A 24067-nucleotide genomic window follows, 5' to 3' on the forward strand; every position below is an offset into this window, starting at 1 on the left:
TTACAAAGTTTGCGGAACAACAGTTCCATTATTTTATTGGGTTCAATAATATTCATACAATACATAGTGTACCTTACTTTTGATTATGTAGTGTTCTGTTTTGTGTTGTGGTCCACTGCGGCATATTTCGCATGATGGCTCTGTGGTAACAGTAGAGAAAGAGAGACAGATAGTAGGTAGGTAAGGTTGTACTACAAACTAACTGGTCACTTAACGCAATTCCTGTTCTCAAACAGTGTTAAAGTCCCTTATGGTGTTTAGAACTAAAGTTGATCTACAAACAATTATGCTAGCAAACGTTTACGTTATGACGAGGCACACGAGAGCGAGAGAGGAAGAACGGTGTTTTTATAAGCCCTCTTTATTGTTTCGTTCTTTCACGAAAAATCAACTAAAGGTGGGTTTTCTCGCCCACTAGCGTCCCACACGGGATGCGCCATCTCACTCGCGGACTGTAGGGGTTTCGAGAAAATTTGGCAAAAAGCGTGGAATGTGGTTTAAAGCTACTAAAATTAGGTTGATGATTCATCTCGGACGAACAGATGGGCCGTGTTTTATATTCACCCACCTCTGGTGGGCCGTGCTGTGATCGATTTCTGCAAATGTTTTCTCCGTAAAATTCAGGCAGCCGCAGAGTCTTTGAATGGCCGCGAATTCTAAAGATAGTACAAGCGGAACGCCCCGCAATGATGAAATGAAACGATGGACACTATATTGCGCCTGATTCCTAATGCAACGCCTGTAAGGTACCGTCTCTCTCGCCGCGAACGTAATGCCAAGACGCTTATCGCCCGCGCACGTGCGCCACACCGCGTGCATGTGTGTGTCAGAGCTTGGTCGCTATCTTAACCCTACACAACAGTGTGTCTTCATATAGATTTTGCTAGCACAATGTCCAAACAGCACTAACCTAGCTCAACTATAAATGTAAAATGAGGGACTAATGGTTCATGTTTATCTTCCTTCTTAAGTCAGCAGCAGTCTTTTACGGTACGGTGAAAGGATGTATTGAAACCCACGGGTTTGGTGTAGCACTATTTCGCTAAATCTGGCACCCTGTTTTGTTTGGGGCCGTTGTGGGTTTAACCAGTGATGGGCTGGTCTGTGGATATGCTTCCAAGCGGGTTGGCTGAGATGAAAAATCTCACCATACGACCAATTAGTGGTGGTCAGGAACCTCTCTCATCGCCGATCAGGATAATCGCGACAGAGCGCGGGCGCCCCTCGGCGTACACAGCTGGTGGTCAATGATCCTTCTTCAGCACCGTATCAGTGCCGTACTGCGCCGCGTGCGCCGCGCAATCACATCATAACCCGCAACGGCCACCAATAACCGGTTCGGGCCGAACCGAACCGAAATACGGCTCCGCACTACGCAATTGCATTTTCGCGTTTATGTTACCAGAAAATACCAAGCGAAACCGATTTTCTCTGGCACCGCCTGGCAGACCTGGCGGACGCGGGTGGAAAACTAATAAAAACAAATGACCGCACGAAGCGCGCAAATTGTCTGTCACGCAACCGACCCGTGAAAAGCTACCAATAGAAACTTCGGCGCCCAGTCGGTCTCGGTTTTCGTCTGTGGTTTGGGCCAACGCAGGGGTTCCATATTGTTTTCTACTTTTCACGGCCTTCGTCCGTGCGCTTGTAGAAATAGTATAATCTGATACGTTTGTGTGTATATAGGTAGATAAATTTATATATTTGCTTCGTGGTATTCATTTAAGCGTAACCGTATCTGGTCTCCAGCCCAAAACAACGGCCCAGCTGCATCTGCTCAGCTCATCCGCGAATGCGCGAACCCTGGCGCACTACCTGATGTGTTTGTTTATTTGCTACCCTCGCGATCGAAAGGCGCCGGGAGAATGTGAAACTTAAAAATCGAATCGAATCCACACCACACGCGGGTTGCAGCATAATTCGAATATCGATTCGGAACGGAACACACCCCCGACCGTGGGGGCCTTGTTTGCATAACAATTCGCGGTGGAGACTGCCTGCTGTTGGATCGAACCGGGTTTTCTGGCGTCACTGCCCCTGCTCCCTGCGTTTCTGACTAATCGATTCGTCCATTCAGGATTTTTTTCAAACAAAGTTCTGTATCAATTTGTTTTGCCACTATTTATGATCCGCGCGCACTGCTACAGTGTTATAAGTTTTTTTTTTTCAATTTTACAGTTTATTGGATGCCTCAGCCCTTCCGCTTGAACCCCTGCACTGTTCCTGTTAGACGATAAATGTTCTATTTGGGTAATGTACGTAAAAGCATTCACAATATCATGTTACAATAATCGATAAATCACAGTTATGTAAATGTGTGTCTTCTGAACGCAACTCATGGTTTTGCTTCTGCTAAACAGAGAATGTAAAACTCTCCCAGCCCTCATGGCCGCTCATAGGAACGCAAATAAAAGGTGCAGCGGAGTTTGGGCCGCACTCATGGGATTAAGAAAGTGTGCAAGAAAGAGCGAAGACAAATGTTGGTTGAATTTGTACGAACCGATTTAAGCAGCACAAGTCACCCAGGACCGCAGGGCTCTGCTACTCTACACTTCGTCCGTGTCCATCAAATACAAAATTATGAACAATTCCGCAGAAGTATCACAGGTTTGGATTTGATTTATCACCAGCCCGTTTCGCTACGGGATTAGGGTTTCACCCGGCCGGCGAGCGTGTCGGGTGTCGTCCTCAAGTCCAAGGTCTTTGTTTTGTGAGCTCTCGCGTATTCTCAACAAAAAAACGTCAATTTTTGACTATTTAATTTCTGATTAGCTTTCCAGCCTAAATGATGATGATGTTAGAAATGATGCATTATCGGTCCCTATTATTATTATTATTGCCTACCTACAGCCGTCGGTCGGCCACTAACGGTTCTTTTCCTGTGCGTGTTCGCGGCGCCGTCAAGAGATGGATAAAAGTGCTGCGCAATTCGTGTGCAGTGCGTGAGTGAAAGAGAAAACCAACAACAGAAAAAGGATACACCCGCGTAAAAAGGTAGTAATCGAAAGGGGACCGAAAATCAACCCCAGCATTCGTGTGTCACCGTGCAAAGTTCGAGGAACATAAGGCAGGTCGCGGCCACAACAGAAGGGCGCGCTCGGCATTTGAAGGACATTGATACATAGTGCATAACCACAAGCACGTGGGATAGATCATCTTTAGCCTGACTTTCTTAAGTCTAGAGAAAAGCCTTAATTAATCCACTAAAGCTGCTGACGCACAGGTAGATTGTGTGTCTCGATGCTAAGCATCACTTATGTTGCTTATAGTTACTACGTACTATATAGGTTGGATCGAAGGAGGCCGTCGAGCGTTAAAAGTAGTTTCGTTGCGCCACAACATAACATCCTACGACGCGGCTCCCCCCCCGTGATTCCGGTGTGCTGGTACGCGGCAACCTCCCTTGCTGTGGACTGCGCTCCAAATGAACTTAACAGCTGAACTGCGGGGTATGCGTGTAGTGTGTTTTGTCTGGTGTTAACCCGTTTTCGGTAGTTAATGTGTCTCTTCGTTGCACTCGCACGCAACAGTAGGCGATGAAGCTGTGGATGATGGCGTGAATTTTTCGGAACACTTCCGCCGAACCTGCCACCAAAGTTACCGTGGGGCACTGAACGTACCCCTTCTGGTGCGGAGTACCGGAGTGTTGCTTCGTTGTCGCGGTAGTGGAGGCTTCGCATGCTGATGGACGTGGAGCACACTGTCCGAACACACGCCAACCACCTGCCCCCCGCGGGCTGCGTCCGTTTCGTCCTCTCCTTCGTCTCTTCGTTTCCGGCCGCGACGGCGAGCTCCGTGCTGGCCAGCACCATCCACATCAGCATCGCCGGCGTCCGGATCGGGATCTTCTTCGGCACCACCGTTGGCTTCTCATGACCGGCTGTCGGTCGATTTGCTCTTGCGGAGCGACTTCCGCAGCTTGTCGACCAACCGGACGTGGAACTTGTTGAGGCTGCTCTGGCTACCGGCGGCGGCGGATGGCACCGCGTTACCGCTGGTGGCCCCGCCCTTCGGCGGACTGCAACCGCTGCTCGCCTTCGACGGGCTCGAAGCAATCAGCGAGCTCTGCGAGGTGCGGGACGAGTTGCGCGAAAACTGTGACCGGGAAGCGAGGTGCGACATGTACATCGGGTGGCTGCGGTGGGCGGGCGAACCGGCCGACATGAAACCTCCGCCGCCCTCGTTACCTGGCGATGTCGAGAGGCTGGGACCGTCCGAGCGCGAGCTTTCCGACACCTTTCGCGAACGGCAGTTGGTCTGGTTCGAGCACTCCGATATCCGCCGCTGCCGGCCCTTGTAGATATCGAACTCGTTCTTCATCACGGGCATCATGAAAGCCATGGTTGCGGGGTTATCTTTGCCGGCTGCTCGTATTGATTAAACTCTCAGGAGCACCGAAAACTATCCGGTTGAGCAGCGCGCGTAGCTATCCCTCGCTCAACTTGTGCACTGTGGATGATTGTTTTGGTAACGTCGCCGTGGCCGATGTCACGTATTCAAACCTTTTTTTTCTACGCGCGTCGCTTCGAATTTCTTTTGGCTCGGAAAATCGATATTCGCGTACTACGCGTTACACGCCAGCGCACGGACCGGTTACGAGTGCACTCCGCGAGACACCGCACGCCGATGCTTTCTCACGCACGCTGTGACGGGGCCCAGTAGGCGAGGTAGAAAACTTTCACTTCACGGCCAACGGCAGTGCGTTTCGTTGCAACGAGGGCAAAACCGGACAATTCCGCGACCTGGCGTATCGGTGGTTCTCTTTCTTCAACGTACACTTCTTGCAGTTTCAGCGAAAAGTGGGCCAAGTGCGCGTGTTTCGTTTTTGTCGAGCTCTTCTCGGCATAAACCACGAACCCGTGCGTACTATGGGTTTCCTTTACTTGCACTTCCACTGTGTTTGTAAACGCGAAGTGTGTGTCTGATTGATTTTTCTTTTCCTCAAAATTTGCCTCCGATCATAGCCCGGCGTCCGTACTATACGTTTTCGCTTTTTCAACTTTTCAACTTTGAGCCTCAAAACGTCTGAGTCGCGCTCTTATATTTCTTCCTGACTAACCGACTTTCGAACCTGACGTTGAATTTTTGAACCTGACTCTGAGGCCATCTATTTTTCGCCGCAGCCACTGTCAATATCGGACTGAAGGGTTGTTAGTTAGTGTTACATTCGTTACTTAACAACGTTAGGTAGGCCTTCTTTCATTTTTTAATAATCTGTTATACTATCACAAGCCTACAATTTTAATTTTGAAACCACTCAAATTGTGTTGCTCCTCCTTAATTTTTTCCTCGAACGTTCAATGCGTGCACTGTCCTACCCTCACCAAACGGTATCTGTCACTTTTTGACAGCTTGCTGACAGCGCCGTTCTTTTGCACTCGAAATTTCGATCAGGAATTATCAGCGTCCAAAGTAGTTATCCAAAATGCCGAAAAAAGCGCCGAAAAACGCATTTTTCTACTTCATGCTGGAATATAAGAAAAATGAAGATGCTCGTGGAAGGGGAATCAGCCTCGCACAAGCGTCAGTAAAAGCCGGAGAGAAGTGGGTGGTATGTATAAGTGGGACACCATTAGTTGGTTGATGCGATGCCTTTTTTTTTTTACCACCTTCCAGAAAATGAATGCCCAACAGCGTGCTCCGTTCGAGGACAAAGCGAAGAAAAATCGCGACTTCGGGGAAAGGCTCACCGCACAGGGGATACCGTACTCCCAGGTCGAGGCACAGAAGCGTGAGCGAGAGACTAAAGTCCTTGGCCATCACCAGCGACTCACGGAATTGCTGCAGCAGGCAACGAAAAAAAACGGTATGGCTGCGCCCGGTTGCGTCTTCTGGGTCTCATGGCATGGTGTACCATTAGCTATTGTTCATTATGAATCAAATTTGCTCGATTTTAGCCCTGGAAAAGCAAGATTTCTTCTTCATATCGTTCGCATACTTTTGTGAGGACAGTGAGGGAAACTACATACCGGCCGAGATGGCCGTGGTCCGCTTTAACCTAGAACAAGCTGTCCATGACAAACTGCACGTTAGGATTGATCCACAAAGGTTGCCTCTCGGGATGGCGTACCTAGCGACGAAGCATGCGGAAGAGGACCATAAGCTGCCCGTGCCACCGAATGCGAAGGGGGAGACGGATTTGAATATGATCACAAGTCAGCTCCTATCGTTCCTCGGCCAAGACAGTGGCGAGCTGCCTATGCTGTTCACCGACCGGGACGATGTGGCCAAGGTGGAAAGCATGTTGGAGTGGCTGTTCCAAGGCACGGACGAGTACAACTTGGCCGTATGCTCACTGGCGGAAATGTTCTTTCAGCTGAAGTGCAGCACCGAAAGTTTCGGGATGGATGTGAAAATGTTTGGCTCGGTGCACCGTGCCCAGCAGCTCATTACCAGGGACATCTACGACTACACAACAGGCATTGCCTGCGATGACCACGAGGCAATGGACAACGTGAAGAATTGTCCTCTGTCGCGGTGTATTCGCTGGGCATATGTGATCGCGGACAACTGCTGCCTCGATCTGAGTATCGATCTGCAGCCCGGCCGACACGTACCATTGAACGCAAACACTTCGTCGCAGCTTCTGAGCGGAACAAGCACGGACGGGAATACTATGGGCTCGTCCAACGGCGAAGCTAGGACTTCGTACGTGTCCGATTCGTACGTTTCGCGTATGACGTATCCTTCGGAGGTGCAGTCTCGTGCCAGTTCGTCCAGGCACACGTGGAAATGTAGCAACGATAGCAAAGTGGACTTGAAGGGAAGTTTCAAGCAGGAACCGAACTGGGGTGATTTATCAACGAGTCGGTTGCCTCCGATAAAAGATCCAGAGCATGGAAACACTCACGAACTTGGCGGTCGATCGCATCCAGAAGACGATACGTGGTCGGTTGTTTCGAAAGCATCGTCTCGCGGTCGCGGCCGTGGTATTATGTTGTCGGATTATCTCTCCCTGGGAGGAGCCGGACGTGGAAAAATTCCCAAATAATCGATCCAATGTTAGAAGATGGTTAGAAATTCAATTTAAACTTCATTTTATAACAAAACTAAGTAGAAAAGAAGTGAAAGAGTGAACTCTGTTTTCAAAAAATAAACGACAACATAAACATTTTGATCTCCTTTATTGCAGTGGAAGCAGGGCGAGTGCTAGAACGCGAGTCGGAAAGAGGAGCTAACTTGCAAGTTTAATTATAGTTTATTAATTTCATTATTCTCATCTCATAATCCCAGGCTGTTCTGTTTATAGTTCATAGTTACACAATGTACATAATGTTGGAAAAAGGGAGTAAAACATTGGGATGCCGTGCGAAAAGAGTAACGTAGTAACACGAGTATATAAGAACAACGTAACCTCGTTTTTACATTCAAATTTCTACCCTTCTAACGACTACGGTGACGGTGGCCAGGCCGGGCTATAGAGGTTGAAACAGCATATATGTACATACGCAATCCCTGTGTTGACCAGATGCACTGCGTTCAGGTCAAACGTTTCTGCGTGAACGGAACGATAGTACTGCGCACTACTGTTACACGTTTACAAAACATTGTCCAGCCAGCCAGGTTTTACACTGTTTTTGGCATCCACTGTACTACGCTTGAACAAAATCCACCGGTTTGTATTGACCCACACTGATGGGTTTTAGTTCTCTTTAATGCGTTCACCTGTGTAGTCTCGTACGCTATAGACTCTAACTACAACCGCAGTTCGGTAGTTAAAAGAACACGATAAATAAACCAATTACAAAAATACCTTTTGACTTGACCATTGGAAGATTGTTCTTTAATGCGCTGCATTTACAAAACGAAAGAAAATATTTGGTAATTCTTTTGTTGAATCTTTGGGTTCGGTGCTTCCAATCTTTGGGTTCGGTGCTTGATTTCTAACCAAACTGCGGCTCTCTTATAGAACTCGTACCCTACTAAAAGTTGCCTTCTGTTTAGATGACATTTGTTCCTTCTTCGTGCATTAAAATTTCGGGGATCGAGTTCTTTTGGCTTCTTGATTCTTCTACTACTTATCTACGCTGCCGTGCATTTTCACGGCTCTATTTAAATCTCTCTTGGAGAGTTAACCGAACTTAATAAGACTCTCGTGAGGGGCGAAGCACCGGCAGGCCGTGAACCACCATCGTACGATCGACTGGGGTTCTACCACTGCAAATTCGGAACGCATAAATAAGAGAATGTTGTTAGGCAAATAGATAAAAATCGTTCTTCGCTGCAATACGCAGCTGGGGAACGTGCTTCGATGCCATCACACATGTTAGGCTAACCGCTCAACATCCGCCGTGACCCACAGGACAACGGAGTGGACGGGCAAGCGGTTGGCCACTAATCTCGCTGCACATCCTTCCGTCGGTAGGCCGTCGGTTCCTTGATGGGTGACGCATCGTTCGCACCACCAATCAGCGAACCGATCTTTCGCGCACCACCATCCAACAGATTGCAACCGCCACTCGATTCCAGCGGCATGTCCGCTGGTACGGCATCCGTCCGCTGCTTGGTGTGCCTGGTCGGCTGGGATCGTGCTGCCGCACTCCTAACCGGCGGGCTGCTCTTTGTCATGCCGTGGCCGCTTAGGTTGAATCGATTTTCCACCTCCTTGGTGGACGCTTTGAATGTGTCGATCATTGCGTTGCGTGTCCGCTCGATGAGCGCCGGGATGTCCTCGATCGTTAGACCCTTCGTTTCGATCGGCGGCAGTGCCGTCACGATCACGTGACCCGGGTTCATCACCTTGTTCCGGTCGTCCAGGAACGTGTGGTACGAACTGTACACGACCGGCAGGATCGGCAGCTGGGACCGAACCGCCACGTGGAAGGCACCTTTCTTGAACGGATGGATTTCATTCGTGGTGCGCCGGGTACCCTCCGGAAACACCCACAGCTTGGTGCGCGTTTCGATCAACATTTTGGTCGAATCGTTCATCGTCGACTGGGCCCGTTCCGCGTGCCGCCGGTCGATGAAGATCAACCCGGACAGCCAGGCCGCCAGCCCAAATGGCCAGGCGTAGAATAGCTCCCGCTTGGCGATCACCGTGCATTTGTCCATCACATGCCAGAAATCGAACATTCCTACGAAAAGAAACAGTTTACACCCGTGTTGATCGCTACGTAAATAGCTAGGCTAGTGTCCGTCGAGCGGCTTACCCAAAATATCGAGCGAACTTTGATGGTTAGCCACCATCACCATGGCCCGGTCCGCGCTTAAATGTTCGCCTCCGCGTACCTCCCATTTGATGCTGATGATCGACGATGCTACACGGCACAACCTGCTGGCCAGCCTGAAACGAAACGGAGAGGTTTTAGGTGAAGGTGTGCCAAGAAAGTGTCGGTTAAAAGTCGAGAAATTAACACCACTTTAGGCACTGTTTAGCCACGCTGCGAGATCAAGCCCAAGGACTGCTAGATCGGTGGAAATTGGGGTCATTCTAATCTCTGAACCAACTGCTTACTCCGCAAACACGTTCTAGGGTGGTGGATGGCCGAGACGCCCGACCAAGCGGGGGGGTTGACCATCGGCGAAGGGCAACAACATTTGCTTAGCCGGTCGCAGGGACCTCACGACGAATCCGAGTTTACAATCCAAACATTCAAGTGTACGCATGACTTTGTGAACATTCTCAGAGTAAGAACGTATGCTGGGCATCTCACAATGGTGGTGCGACACTGCAAAATATCTCTCACATTTTGAACATTCATATGTGTTCTTTAAAGAACTGGAGACGCTAGTACCCGTGATGGTCATCAATATCTCAACAAACTCGGTCATCGTCACAACCGGCTTCTGGTCGCGGACTACCCTTGACCTAGGTCCGGGGTGCGATCGTAAATGCACACCATGAGGTACAACACACGGACACACGTGTTGAAAGTGCACGGCAAGCCCCCAGGTGGGCCGTCGCGTTTCTGTATCGACGAGACGCACGGATAATCATCATCAGCTGTGATAGTTACTCAGCTGAATTTTGATCAGCGCTTCAATTAACAATCGAATTTCACAAATTTCCATATTTATCGCCTGAGACGCCTTTCACAGTGAGAAGAAACTCATCTCACATGTATAATTACATTCTAACAAATGTTCTCCACAAGTTTGGTTAAAACAAATAATGTAATTGTCAATCATTGGCAATTGTAATTGGCAATTTAACATTAGATATATTAGCTATATCAATATACCTATTTCTAGCAAATCCAGTCAAAATTACCGTTTCAGGTCATATATTAGGTTGGGGAAAAAGTAATCGACGTTTTCCACGACAGATATCTTCAGCGATCGATATCTCGTGAAGTATCGATCGTACAGTTTCAAGTTTAGGCTCGTTTTAAAGCTGATACTTTACACTTAAAAAAGTTCTGTCATTGTTTATTGTTTGTTCTATTCGTTTGTGAGTTACAGGTTGTTAGCAATGGAGGTCAACGAAGAGAAAATTAGGTACATTTTACAGTTTTTGTCCGAAAAAGGCGAAAATTTAAGCTAGAACGCTGAAATTGTGCATAGTGTTTGTGGTGCCGATACTCTAACCGTTAGTAATGTGTAATTTTGGTTTCGTTGACCCTTTTTTGTTATTTTCGATGTTCTAAGTTGCACCTCGCACAGGCAGACCCGCCATCAAAAATGTCGATAAAATCACAGACATAATCAAAGTTGGTAATCATTTTAGTAATCAGAGTATTGACTAGGACCAAAAGATTAACAACAAACAGTTTTAAGCCATTTGCGCAGAGCTGGATTCATGAAGAAGTACGATGTTTGGGTGCCACGTCAATATTTAAAATTAATTAAAATTAAAATTAATTAATTTAAAATATTTTCAAAAAGGCAACAAATTTGTCAACAAAATGGTGCATATTTGATGCAAATCGGTCCATTAAAAGCATCTTAGATAAAGTTTTGAAGTATACGCAAAAAACGTCGATTACTTTTTCCCCAACCTGATATTTGCAGCTTTGCATCGTCATGTGTAACGTTAAAAGCGAACGTTCATATGGAGTTTCTTCTGTCCACAACCGTGTTTAGTAAGATTATCTAATTATCAGCCCTCTATTTACTCGAAATGCCATGTACACGCCAGCGACAGCAACACGATACATGGTTCCATTGCGTACCCCGAGGTGTTCTTCTCCACGAACATTATTGATAACCAATTAATTGAGTTTCGGTAACTTATCGGTAATCGTGGTTCCTGTAATCGCCGTAACGGCTTATCAACCTTATCGATCGCGTTTCCAAAAAAACGGTGACCCATACACGAATTGTGTCCAATTTTTGTTTCATTTTCGGTATACATTTTAACGCCGCCATAGGTATAACGGGCAACGCGTATTAGGCCGTTAAGTGGCGCGATTTTAACGGTGTCTGCGAATTGCTGGAGCAACAAACGTGGCACACGGTAGAAGAAGACACGTCCCCGGGGGGGCGAACTGTGGTCAGTGTCCGTCTTCGTTTTCCTCCTTATCATCAATTGCTGATTCCTTCCATTCCGGATCGGTGGCCCTGCGTAGCATCATCGTTACGCGTTTTTGTCACATTATCACACGGCTCAACATGATATAAATAAAGCGTTGCCGCCAAATGGTTGCTTCTCGTCTTTTTCATTGAGGGTAGAAATAATAGTTAACAACTTCCTCCAGAGCCGTACTTGGTTTAGTTCGAAATAGGCACGTTTTCGTGTGCTTTGAACTTTTGTCCGTCGTCTGCATCGTTTCCCAGCAACAAAACGCACATCATCGCCATCGCCATAAAAACCGTGGTCCAAATTCCTGCGGGTGCAAACTTCAGCCCCGTGCCCAATAATAACGCGTGGTCAGTCAGTTTATCGGACGTTCCATCGATAATCGAACGAGCAGAGATCGCGCCGGCGTTGTTATCGGCGATCCGGCATGCGGTTTCCATGGGACATTCTGTTTCCTGCCGAAATGGCCCCACTGGTTTGTGTCTCACCGGTCGATCCGATACCCGATAAGGGATTAAGGCTCAGCAAAAAGAGCATTAACGGATCAGTGGATCAAACTGCGGACGGTGCATTGTTGCGAGGTGGACCCCCGACAAGCGCGTTAATGTATCGATTATACTAAGCCTCTGCACGTCGCACCACATTGTGCTTGCGTCAAAGATTACACCGGTCCTTCCAGTGCGCCTTACGATTACAAGTGCTTCCAGCGCCACCCCAGGGTTGGCTATTTTGGCTTTATATTTATCACACAAACAAACGGTTTGAAAATGGCTTTCCGTTTCCGGCCGAGTTATGTCATGGGCCTCCACACATCACGTGCTAATTGCCGCTAAAAAAATAAAACAAATACCTCAGTTCCGTCGAATCGGGCACGAAGTTGCTTCCAAGAACGTGTATAATTTTTTTTGTTTTCTTTTAAATCACGTTTAATGATATCTCGCACAGTCATTTCTTGCTCTGGCGGTTCTACACGACAATCGGCACCAGGAAGGCAGCCGTCCTCTAATGGTATCAAAGAAAAAAACAACATCACACCAAGGTCGGTTCTTTCTGTGTCGCGGTCAGCAGAGCACCCTTCGGCGGCGACGGCAAAGGAGCACGTGACCGCAGGTTGCATGTGCTTCGGTTTTCGTCAAAGACGACGCGTCGTACTCGCGTGAGGGAAATGTGAAGCCTTTTTTTTGCTTTTCCTGTAGTGTGTTGACATTATCGTTAGCAGATAATCGCGACCACTTGCTTCACCTTGAGCACTGGTGGCCCCGTGTTAACAGTGAATTTTCTGTTCTTCCAATTATGACCAAACAAGGTTGATACCCTACTATTTGTCTTACATAAATTGTGGTTCTACCGCGGTTCGTGGTTTTGGCGAACAGAGAGTCATTGGCTTGCGCTCTACATTCAAATTGCAATTTCTGACTGCATTGTTTCTTGCCCGAGCGAACTACTAATCTACTTAGGCTTCCGTTATAATTCTCTAGCCTTAAGATTTCTCGGAGATCATCGTGACGCGCTCGCCGCAGACCCTGTCGCCGAACCAACCGAGGGATGCGTTTATCAGTGTGATCGCGGGACGCAGCACTTGAGGCTAATTGAATCGAATTGAGTAAACACACCCACAGACCGTCACGACTAACACAACCAGACACCAGCTCGTGAACCCACGGCGGATTGTGTCTTCGTTCCGGTGTTGTCGTCATCGTTACAGTTTACGGACCGTAGCTTGTTTAAGGCAAGGGACGGTCCGATGATCGTGCCTCCTTGAGCATGCCGCCAGTTGCGTTGGAGGTTCTAATAAACAATAAAAAGAAAGGAAGGGAGAGAACCGAACCCGGAGACTGGGCCCGTTCGTTGGGGCGGTTCTTGGCGTGCCCAGCAATGATTCAATCGCTGATGCCATGCCGTTTGCAACGTGCCAGACAGACGGATAACGACGGTTCCGGATGCTTTCAGGGGTTTTCTGATGCATTCCGCAAAATTCGCTTCGGGTTCGATTAACTTTTAATTAATTATTAAAAGCTGATTCAGCTGTACTCAATCACAATATCCTACAATCGCCAAAGAGTGCAGCAGTGGGTGGTCGCAGTAAGAATTACGAAACAATAGTGCACCAATGTTCCACTTCAGTATGGCCGGTTCACTGTAAGCCTCCGGTACACTGTGAGCTGATAACAAACCAACGCTGCCAAAGTCTCACGTAGAGTGGACCATATCTTACACTTCGTGTGGCGGTCAATAATACTCCACAGGAACCTTTCCCGGCGCCTGGCCTAACGAGAGGGGCTCTTCTTCGTGCGTAATTTATCAATAAGCTGATTCATGCCCATAACCCAAAAAAGAGAGAGAGAGAGAGACAGAGAATGGACTCTATCAGAGGATGATAAGATGTAGGATGGCGACCAAACAAAAAAAAAGGTCTGAGAAAAATCCCATTCGCCGATAGCACGCAGTAACGTGACAGTTTACTAGCTCCGGGACTGGGAACGTGCTATCGTGAACATGGTATACTCAGAGGGAGTCGCACCTAGTGGAGGCCCTTTAGTGCCACCGTGTAATGGCATTAGCGCGGAGCAGTTTTGTCCGAACTGACGGGAATTTATTTTTACAAACCGAAGCCTACTCTGGCAGCAGCAGTACGGTGAAGGACATGCGGGGTGAAGCATCATGTTTAGTTTCAATCAATCCCAGAATAACTCCACTGACCAGTGGGAAAGCATAGCGCGACGGTGCGCATTTCACCAGACGCGCGTTACTAAGTTACTTGATATGGCGGAAAGTGTAAGCACATTGGCAGCAATTGTGTAAATAAAAGCAAACGCACCATTGCTTACGTTGGAAATAGAGTTTAAGGGCAGCCGGGTAATGGTTCAAAAATTATGGAATGCTTTGCCGAAATTTTAAAGCACCGCTTCAGAAGTACCCAACACATCACACTACACATTAGCACAAAAGAATAAATTGTTCATCTCAGATAATGTTCGAAACGAAAAGCGGTAAAAAAATTGAGAACTTCCGCTAGTGTGCTGGAAATATCGATCGACAGTTAAAGCATGCCCTGGCAGGCCGGGTTTTTTTTAGTATCGCTAGTGACACGAAGAGCAATTAAAATTCTAGTGGTAGCTGCCACATGTTCGTAACCCTAGCGACACTTCGAAACGTCGTGAAGGAGGAAAAGGACATCGGATGTACCAGTACGGCGCGGGCGAAGAAGGAACAAAATCGATTATCACACCAAACAAGGCCGGATATAGTATTGGCTATGGTATTGAACTTTAAGCTTCGCCAGGCGGTTGGCTATCTGTCTAACAGCAACGGCGACAGCAACGAGCTCAAATTATCGATTGACCGTGGCCACTGTGGTGACTGGTCCATTTTCGGCAATACAAATGCACCCTCTTCGATTATCAAAACGGTGCGTGTTCGGCTATGCCAGGAAGGAAGTACCGCGACGAAGAAGGTGCCTCGGTTGAGACAGTACTACTTACACAAGGTTCCGCACGTTGCACGGGCGAAACATGAAGATAGGCGTAAGCAGAAAGGAGTTCAGTATGACGACCGCGTAGTAGACGAAGAACTTGAAAAAGTAGCGAAATTTGCTCGATGTTTCGTAGAAGATTGGCAGCAGTATGACTGCACAGATGAGGAACAGCTCCAGATAGTTCGATATCATGTTGGCGGTGTGGCGGTCTCCTCAAAGTGGATGTTTCCAGCCGCTTCTGCGGGTAAATGCGTCACGCACGCACGCTTTAATGCACCACACGGCGATTGCTTTCACTCAGATCAGGATGCAGGATATCCGGCCCGGGGGTTCTACATGCCGTCGAATTGCACTTTTTGTTACTTTTCTACACGTTCCTATCGATCGGTCAATACAACGCGTTGCTTTCTTGTGGCCGTTGCGTTTTCCTTGTTTTTCTCAAAACAGACCTTTGGGACACTAAAAAAGGATGCTAATTTGTGGCCACGAGAATGCTCGGATAGGGTAATGACACATCCGGAAGTGCACCGAAAAAACACTAGGTGCCCTGACTAGATTTCGCAATTTCTGGCACACGGATCACTATCTTATTCACAACGCTCCAGAGCTCTGTATTGAGCGGGTGCAGCGCCGAAGAAAAGCAAAATATACGCACGCGGGCGTTGAGCCGCTGTTCGCGAGTGGAAGGATTGAGAGAAAAGACCGCGGACGGCAGACCAACACACAGAGCCAGCGGTCGCACACATGCTCACACTCTCGGCGGCACGCACACAGTAACGGAACGGACTTTTCTGGGGGAACAAATTGGTTTTTCGAAAAGGTCACTGCGACGAGATTATTTTTGAATCCCGTAAATTTCTGTCAGGCATGCGCGCTTCCTCAACGTGTGTGTTTTACAAATGGAAATAGCGTAAAGTGAACCCTAATAATCAGCTTTAATGCCATCTATGATAAACACAAATGCTTCGTCCTTATTTTGATTGCATCGCTTCTCAATTTCACTCGAACGACCGTTTTTTTGGCCACCCTATGCTACCATATTTTTGCTGCATGGGCGACGGGGCGTTCCGGCAGTAGGGTGAAGTTGCAACTGTCAACCCCTGCTGCGCGGCTGCAGTGAAGTTTTTCCTTTGCTCGCGTAAAGATCCGAAAGAAGTGTTCTAAAAGATGGCAGCGCTCATCAAGGGCATCAAATTTGCAGCCCAAATATCGAATCGAAACCCGGCACTGCTGTACATGACCGTAAGGAATCGTAAGTATCCGGAGAGGTGCACCGTTGGGTGGTACTATTCAGTGCAAATCGGTGGCCGATACGTAGCCGACGAGCCGTTTCCGGGCCTCTCGTCGGATTTTACGTAACTGTCCGCATCGAACCCTGAGTTAGCTGTCAGCTGAGTCGCAAAAAGTTACATACCTGGATTTGTTTACGTTCGGATGGAGTGTGTTGTGCTGATAATGCTTCCAAAGTACACATGGAACAATTTCTTGTTCGTTCGTTTTACAGATGGCTGGAACAAAGACTTCAAACCTGGCAAGTTTCCTGAAACAGAAAAAGATCGGGAAGCTGCGGCGAAGAAATACGGACTAGCACCGGCGGAGTACCAGCCGTACCCGGATGATGGACTTGGCTACGGCGACTATCCGAAGCTACCGGACGTGCCAGCGGAAGCACGCGATCCCTACTATCCGTACGATTTTCCGGAGCTGAAGAGAAACCTTCACGACCCAGTGAGTTTGTTAGACAGCGTAATTTTGGGCCGCAGCGCACTAAGCTTGGGAATGTGTATCATTTTTAGCTCCACGCAGAAACCGATTTCTGGGCCGAGGATCGATATGGCTCGGCTGAACCGCTCCGCTACTCGATGAAAACTTACTGGGTCTCGTTCCTTGGTGTGATGGCTGGATGTTTTGCGATATATTATTGGCTCGAGGATTATAAAATGTTCCGACCGGTCCTCGCCAAGCAGTATCCGTATGAAGGAAAGCAGCACTACACATTTGAATCCAAGTAAAATATCGATTCGCTGGGAGGAATGAATAATAGAAGCAACAGCTACGTTCGTGAAATCAATGTTTGAAACAAAACGGGGGCTAACATGTGCAATATGAAAGAAATGAGATCACTATTGCGCGTTGTTGTGTCCTCATTCCGGTTGGCATAAAATCGTAGATTGGAGGAATTGAGCGCTATGTAAATAAAAAGAGAAATTACAAAGCTCAATGGCTTGGCATAGCTCTCAAGAATGTATCGGAAGGCTTAATGCATTGATTACGGGGTCATCCAGCAAGAGAGTAAACACTTCAGTTGAGTTGCCCTTGTTTGATAATCGCGAAAATGCGTATTTTGTGCATATTTTTAGCTGACGATTTTGTTTACCACAAAAACAAAATAATACAAAACGAGCCCATCTCTAGCCAGCTGCTGTCACGCATTATACAAATTTTAGTACAGATCGTGACGGCTCGGCAAATGTACTAAAACAAATAAACCACGCTCGTTTGTCAGACACAAAAAGACGCGGATTGACACACAAAAAGACGCGGATTAGCAAAGCAGAGTTTTCGCGTATTATTAATATCCTATCTCTATCGAGTTTATGCGAAAGAAAGGGGAAAAATATAGTGTATTATGTTCTCTGGTCGTTGAACAAAAGTATTGTGCCGCGCCTACAGTGTTTTTGTTCCCTTCTCGGCCATCGGAATACTGATGTGCAAAGCGTAAACAATCCGGCGGGTTGGAGAGGTACCCTTATCCCAAGCACCGTGACAGAAAATAGCGTTTACCCCAACGACAACGATGGTCCCGCTCGGGGGCCCAGTTGGCCATGGTGGCCATCCGATTCACATGCCGACTCCGATACAGACCGGCCCGCCACCTTCGCAGAGCCAGCACGCCCCATCGAGCCAGAACCGGCAATCGTTGTCCGTGGTAAGATGCTCGTGAAGCTGCGGAAGCGGCGATTTCACCGAAGCGGTTTCTAACTGATATGTTTTGCTTTTGTTTCAGAAACCAAATTATACCCTTAAATTTACACTCGCCGGCCACACGAAGGCAGTCTCGGCGGTAAAGTTTAGCCCCAACGGTGAATGGCTGGCAAGTTCATGTAAGTGGCGGGCCGAACTAACGGATCGGATTGTGTTGCGTGATGTTGTGATGTTTGTTTTTTTACAGCCGCCGATAAGCTGATCAAAATCTGGGGCGCATACGACGGGAAGTTTGAGAAAACCATTTCCGGGCACAAACTGGGGATCAGCGATGTGGCATGGTCGAGCGATAGCCGCCTGTTGGTGACGGCTAGTGACGACAAAACGCTCAAGATCTGGGAGCTCAGCTCGGGCAAGTGTTTAAAGACACTAAAAGGCCACACGAACTACGTGTTCTGTTGCAACTTTAACCCCCAGAGCAACCTGATCGTTTCGGGAAGCTTCGACGAATCGGTGCGCATCTGGGACGTTCGGACGGGCAAGTGCCTCAAAACGCTGCCGGCCCATTCCGATCCGGTGTCGGCGGTGCACTTTAATCGCGACGGGTCTCTGATCGTTTCGTCGAGCTACGATGGGCTGTGCCGCATTTGGGACACTGCCAGCGGCCAGTGTCTAAAGACTCTCATCGATGACGACAATCCTCCCGTGTCGTTCGTAAAGTTTTCCCCAAACGGTAAATACATTCTGGCGGCAACGCTCGACAACACGCTCAAGTTATGGGACTACTCGAAGGGCAAGTGTCTGAAGACGTACACCGGCCACCGGAACGAGAAATATTGCATTTTCGCCAACTTTTCCGTCACCGGTGGCAAATGGATCGTGTCGGGCAGCGAGGACAACATGGTGTACATCTGGAACCTGCAGAGCAAAGAGATTGTCCAGACACTGCAGGGCCACACCGACACCGTCCTCTGTACTGCGTGCCACCCGACCGAGAATATTATTGCATCGGCAGCGCTGGAGAACGATAAAACGATAAAGCTCTGGAAGAGCGACACATAAACTCGAGCCGGAGATTGCCGCCGCGTGCAGAAAACGGGCAAAGTTGAGCTAGTATCGTTTGAGTACTACGCCAGAAGCAAGGATCAACTAGGATATCACAATTCCGATCCTACGACGGGCTCAACGAAGAATTATTCGTCGTGTGTCAACAGAATTTAATAAACTTACTACTATGAACTTGGAGAGTTGTCTAATTGTATTTAAATTAAATCCGATTTTCCCACGGTTGTCGGAAGGTTTGTTAACTTTTGTACATGGTATTTAAAATCTGGAATTTCATTTGGTTACAAAAATCACCAGGCTGCGATTGGCATTTGGCATTTGTTGCGGGATTGTGTCACTAGCTGCTCAAGTCTACAGAACTCACGTCTAAAAAACTCTTGCTGTTTCGCTTGTTGCTGCTGTGCCTGTTGCAGCTGTTGTTGTGGAGCCATTTGATTTAGGAACTGTTACTGCTGTTGTTGTTGTGGAACCATTCGATTGCGCATAACACCAAAAAAGAGCATCTAAATATCTAATTGCTCGGTATGATTTTTCAAATTACGTTGGTTTACAAAATCAGCAGCTTCACAGCAGAGTTGCTGTAAGATCAATGGCGCATGGCGTGGCTTAGCGCTTTGGCTTTGCATAATGCATAGCAGATAACTCAATAATTAGCAGATAAGGTGCTAGTTAATGTTCCTTTTTTCCTTTCGAATCGGCTATCAGTAATAATGGGTTGAGAATCCAAATTACTCTATTTTTCCACCAGTAGGAAATCACCGTTATCTGCGCGAATAAATTATGCTACTATTTCGTGGCAGCCTGTGTCTGCGTCGGGCGGTTTTCCCACTTTTGGGTACAAAACAAATAGACTCCCAACAAAAATATGCGTGAAAGTCACGCAGTGACGTAGTATCCTATTGTTTGCGGCTTTGCCGTGACTTTCGACGAGAATCATGGTTTTCGGCTCCAGCAAAGGCGGAAGCTTCGAGCGGATTGATTCGAATACGATCATCCGCTCGAGCTAGTTATGTGGTTGATGTTACCGATCATTAATAAAGTCGCTTAACAATAAACACAATACCTTCACGTTTTATGTTTCTTTTATTTTTGGCAAGCGTGCAGAAGACTCGGACCGGTCTTTATGGTACCGAAAAATACCCGGGAATCGATCGACAAATGGAGTTTCACTTTCATCCGCGTCGAACTCACGTGGAATTGCGTTACCCGCACGGGTTTGTGTTGGGATGTGAGAGCTACGCGAATGGACTTTAAATCACTATTGACCACGATGGCGTGGATTCCCATTCGTGGCCAGGGTGGTCAAAGGAGACAGATGGCCAATTACAACTTCGATTCCGACTCGTAGCGCTGCGATCATTTATGGTACCAAAAATGCATCGAAACCGTGATTTATCGGGCAGGCAAGAGTAGCCGAAAATCGTCATAAATGAATTGTACACCCGGTGGCACTTATGACCAGGTAAAAGGCCATCTCTTATGAGCCACCGATTGTTGGCTCCCTGGCCAACAATTTTTGGCGGTTCACTAATGGAGTTATTTATGACACTGGATTGTGGTTACTACGTTACATCCGAAATTCGGGCAGCCTCTTGTGGCCAGTGAGAGGAAGTTGTGTAATTTTTAGTTTTCGTAGGATGACTTAAGTCCGTGTGTTTATGACAAGGAACGGCGGGTATTAATTATGTAAGATCACGAAGGAAAGTGTTCGCACTGGTGATAAGTGAAATGTGGCAGTAGGATCAGATGCGTTCGAGAAGAACCCAACACAGGCCTTAAATCGGTTACAAGTGGCAGATTTAAAAAAATCTACAATAACTCATAGTTACTACAAATGAACTAATGGTTGATGAGAGCCTTTCGTGTTTTTTTGCAAAATTATTGCATATTATCTAACCACACACCACGCTTAGTGCTGATTAAGTAATTTATTCAAAAGTGAGCCAATGCAACAAAAATGGTCGGTACACTGGCAGGGATCGTAAGTAAAAAACAAGAACGTAACAAGCTTAATTACGACGGCGATGTCGCAGGTCTTTCTTATACGTGGTCACAAAAAATAGGACATCCATTTAATCGAGCACGTGTACTTTGGCTGCGTTTGTTCATCAAGGCTTTTAATTGGATTTTTTTGCGTCTAAAATAATGAAGTGTTTAAGCAACTGCGAATTAAGGTGATGATTATTTAAGAATGACGCTGTTGGAGCTTAGGATATTGTACAAGAAATTTTCCAACACGAAACCAGTTATGGGTAAACTGAATTAGAAAAGATTTTCTCCCCGTTCCGGTTCGATCTCCTTTCCTGCGGAGCTACCATGTCGCATGCCAACCATAAAAAAGGCTAACCGTAAATTAAGAGAAATTATTGTACGATTCAATTAACCACTCTTCTCTGAAACTCGCAGCCTTAACTAAATACTCGTTTCTATACTGTCGTTACAAATACTGCAGGAAACATTCCATAACTAGGCAAAATACAGGAAAATCGGAAAATACATCGATCGGTGCTAACCGTGGCCAACAACCTCATACGATACGGTGGCCAACGAATGTTCGCATGCCGTGCTAACGATCCGATGAAGGTCGATGGCCGTTCAGGAGACGATACTAATCTTGAACGACACCCAACGGCCTCAGTTGATGCCAAATGGAACGGGTTTCCAGACATGGTGGCGATCATGGCCAGTGTCACGTGAAGAAAGGTCCGCACAGTGGCGTAGTTACCACCCGCCCGCGGGGCCTACGATCCCCGGAAGCTGTGATCCAGCAACCCCCGGCCAATGGGAAAGTGTCGCCGGTGGTCGGTGCCACAGCTCACGATTCATTTGTTGCAAAATGAATGAAAGTAAAACCAGGCGGCTGGCCGCGCCCGAAGGGCATCGGTTGCCGGGAAGGGGATGACGGATGAAGTGGCTCTAATTTTAACTACTAATTTCCACCCGCCCCGGGTTGGTTTAAATGTCGCCGCCGGAAAGGTGGGGTCCGCGGGCCTCCATTGATGATGTCGCTGTAAAGAGAGATAGAAAGAGAACAAGTTGGACATCCGACCGTCGCAATGAGTTTTCTCTCCTGTGTTAATATGCTGTTTTATTTTTTAAATTATAGCCGTTAGATAATAGGGCACACGCCAAGGCAGCCGGATTCAACGGCAATACTTCCCTGCTGCTACTTGCGTATTTTCACAGTTCCACTGGAAAAGCTGTCCCCCTAGTGGGGCTTTGGGAACCCCTCGGGGTGGTGTCACTTTCACTGTTGCCCCGCTTTGGGTCTGCGACTCTCCACAGCTGGTTCGCGATCATCATAACGATCTTGGGCTTTTACATTTGAAGAAACAAACAAATTATTAACCGAAGAAAAAAAAGGGCTTACTTTAAAAGAGGAATTGACAATTAAACCGGTCAACGATCCGGGGAACATTTTGATTTGTTTTCAGTGATTTATCGTCAACGGCCCCGAGGTATTTGGCGGTGAAAGAAACGGCCATACGTAACCATCGAACCTTCGTTCGATCGACGAACTACCGAACCGCGGATCATTAATGGAACTTCCGTGGGTTCGATTACGCCGTCGACCACATTTTGGAGCTGCCCTTTGTCTTCTTCTTTTCAATCATTATCAATTATGTTGCCACCAGGGGTCTGGCCGGCCGGTTTTGCGGTAGGTAGCCGGCTCCGGTTCCAAAAATGAACACATCTTCTCTCGGCTCACCATAATTGGTGTTGATTTTTCATCGTTTGTTCCGCCTTTGTGCCGCCATGGCGTTCAGCGGTGTTTGGGGGGTCTTTCTTCTCGCGATTTCTCGCGGGAAAAGTAACGTATGAAAGAGTAATTATTTAAGCGGCGAGATAAGAGGCGATTCACTTATCGATGATTTTACGCCCAACATCCATCATGGTCAGCCATCGGGGCCAAGGTGGCCAATTACTATTTTGGGCCACGTGCCACCTATTCTTCTTCCTCGTGTCTTAATTTAAATAAAATTATCAACATAATCGGGAGGAAAATGAAGCCTTTTTGGTCAGTCGTGTGAAATATTCACTAACGCTAGCGACCGATATGACCCATTTGAGAAAACATTTTACCATTTTGATACGCTATTTCACATACCCAGAATGCAATATTGTTAGTTACGGCCACAGGTTAGCTAATAATGCTGAACTTCGTAAAACCGTTCTATCAATACTTCAATCGGTCCCGGGACTGAAGGCTTCGTTTTAATATTCAAACTAAATCTAAATTCATATGCTGCGCGCTCATGCGGATGGCGCTGAGGCTTTTTTGTTGGGCAAAAGGTAAGCAAAACTGGCCCGGGGATGGCCTCATTTCTCTTACTGTGGCTTATCAAAATTGCAGTGCCGAAAGAGGGACGCGCTGGGAAAGGAGTAACAGCTTGACGTCACGAAAGTCCCGGGAAAGCGCGCGGAACCACTGTTACCTGTTGTCCGCCCACCGGTAAACGAAGCCGAAAGTTAGCAAATTAAGAATGGCTGAGAGACTCGCAGAGATAAATCAATTATTCAAATTATAAACGTCCATCGGTGTTAGTGGCTGCGCACAGCCACGGAGCGGGGAGCGGAAAAGTTTCGGCAAGGCTCGTTTGGAAGCTGCACTTCATTTTATGCCCTGAACAGAAGAGTATTTTATTTATTTAGACATTTTGTTGTTAATAAGAACAGATGGAGATGTATTTGAGGAAGATAGTGTACTTTAATGTATTATACAATGGTAAAATTATAAGAGAAAAGAATGAACTGTTCCAGACACATTTCAACCAATTCCGTAACTACAACTTTTTGCAGATGGAACGAAGGACACCGAACAGTTCGCGTGGTTGTGGGATGAAACGTATTGATTATTTCATTGCTAGTAGCGAAAGTATATATTTTTTTTCGTTGGTTACAGCTGCCTTATCCGTCTGTTCCGTTGAGCGTCAGATGTTTATGTAAATTGTTTGGTATGCACGGCTCTTGAAGGAAGAACAACGAAGGCCCATTACCCAACGGAGAACTTCCAGCGCTAATTGGAACCATATCTACATATATGGAACGAGGAACTTGGCGTTGTTTTGAAATAAACCATGGTTGTGATATTCGCACATGACTGAACCAACTAAGCATAAAGTGGTGCAACGGTCTCAGTG

At 47.2% G+C, this 24067-nt stretch overlaps 5 protein-coding genes across 5 annotated transcripts; 3 read left to right on the plus strand and 2 right to left on the minus strand.

Annotated features, from left to right (window-relative positions):
* LOC131208705 (uncharacterized) lies at positions 1-5000 on the minus strand. Its single transcript, XM_058201530.1, has one exon. The coding sequence runs from the start codon at positions 4339-4341 to the stop codon at positions 3871-3873; it is 471 nt and encodes a 156-aa protein (XP_058057513.1). The 5' UTR covers positions 4342-5000; the 3' UTR covers positions 1-3870.
* A 385-nt stretch (positions 5001-5385) lies between these two features.
* LOC131211859 (protein maelstrom homolog) lies at positions 5386-7726 on the plus strand. Its single transcript, XM_058205510.1, has 3 exons — positions 5386-5551; positions 5617-5806; positions 5898-7726. Exons 1-3 carry the CDS (start codon positions 5426-5428, stop codon positions 6989-6991), a joined length of 1410 nt encoding a protein of 469 aa, XP_058061493.1. The 5' UTR covers positions 5386-5425; the 3' UTR covers positions 6992-7726.
* Positions 7148-15267, minus strand: LOC131211860 (1-acyl-sn-glycerol-3-phosphate acyltransferase alpha-like). Its single transcript, XM_058205511.1, has 3 exons — positions 14944-15267; positions 9153-9286; positions 7148-9077 (listed from the first exon to the last, which is right to left on the minus strand). Exons 1-3 carry the CDS (start codon positions 15126-15128, stop codon positions 8335-8337), a joined length of 1062 nt encoding a protein of 353 aa, XP_058061494.1. The 5' UTR covers positions 15129-15267; the 3' UTR covers positions 7148-8334.
* Positions 15268-16033: 766 nt separating this feature from the next.
* Positions 16034-17021, plus strand: LOC131212180 (NADH dehydrogenase [ubiquinone] 1 beta subcomplex subunit 8, mitochondrial). The gene is made up of 3 exons (XM_058205945.1): positions 16034-16188; positions 16441-16664; positions 16733-17021. Exons 1-3 carry the CDS (start codon positions 16104-16106, stop codon positions 16946-16948), a joined length of 525 nt encoding a protein of 174 aa, XP_058061928.1. The 5' UTR covers positions 16034-16103; the 3' UTR covers positions 16949-17021.
* Positions 17022-17456: 435 nt separating this feature from the next.
* LOC131212179 (WD repeat-containing protein 5) lies at positions 17457-19087 on the plus strand. Its single transcript, XM_058205944.1, has 3 exons — positions 17457-17865; positions 17944-18040; positions 18109-19087. The coding sequence occupies exons 1-3, from the start codon at positions 17734-17736 to the stop codon at positions 18921-18923; spliced, it is 1044 nt and encodes a 347-aa protein (XP_058061927.1). The 5' UTR covers positions 17457-17733; the 3' UTR covers positions 18924-19087.
* Positions 19088-24067: the final 4980 nt, after the last annotated feature.

The sequence above is a fragment of the Anopheles bellator genome, chromosome 2, assembly GCF_943735745.2.
Source record: "Anopheles bellator chromosome 2, idAnoBellAS_SP24_06.2, whole genome shotgun sequence".
Taxonomy (NCBI): Eukaryota; Metazoa; Arthropoda; class Insecta; order Diptera; family Culicidae; genus Anopheles; species Anopheles bellator.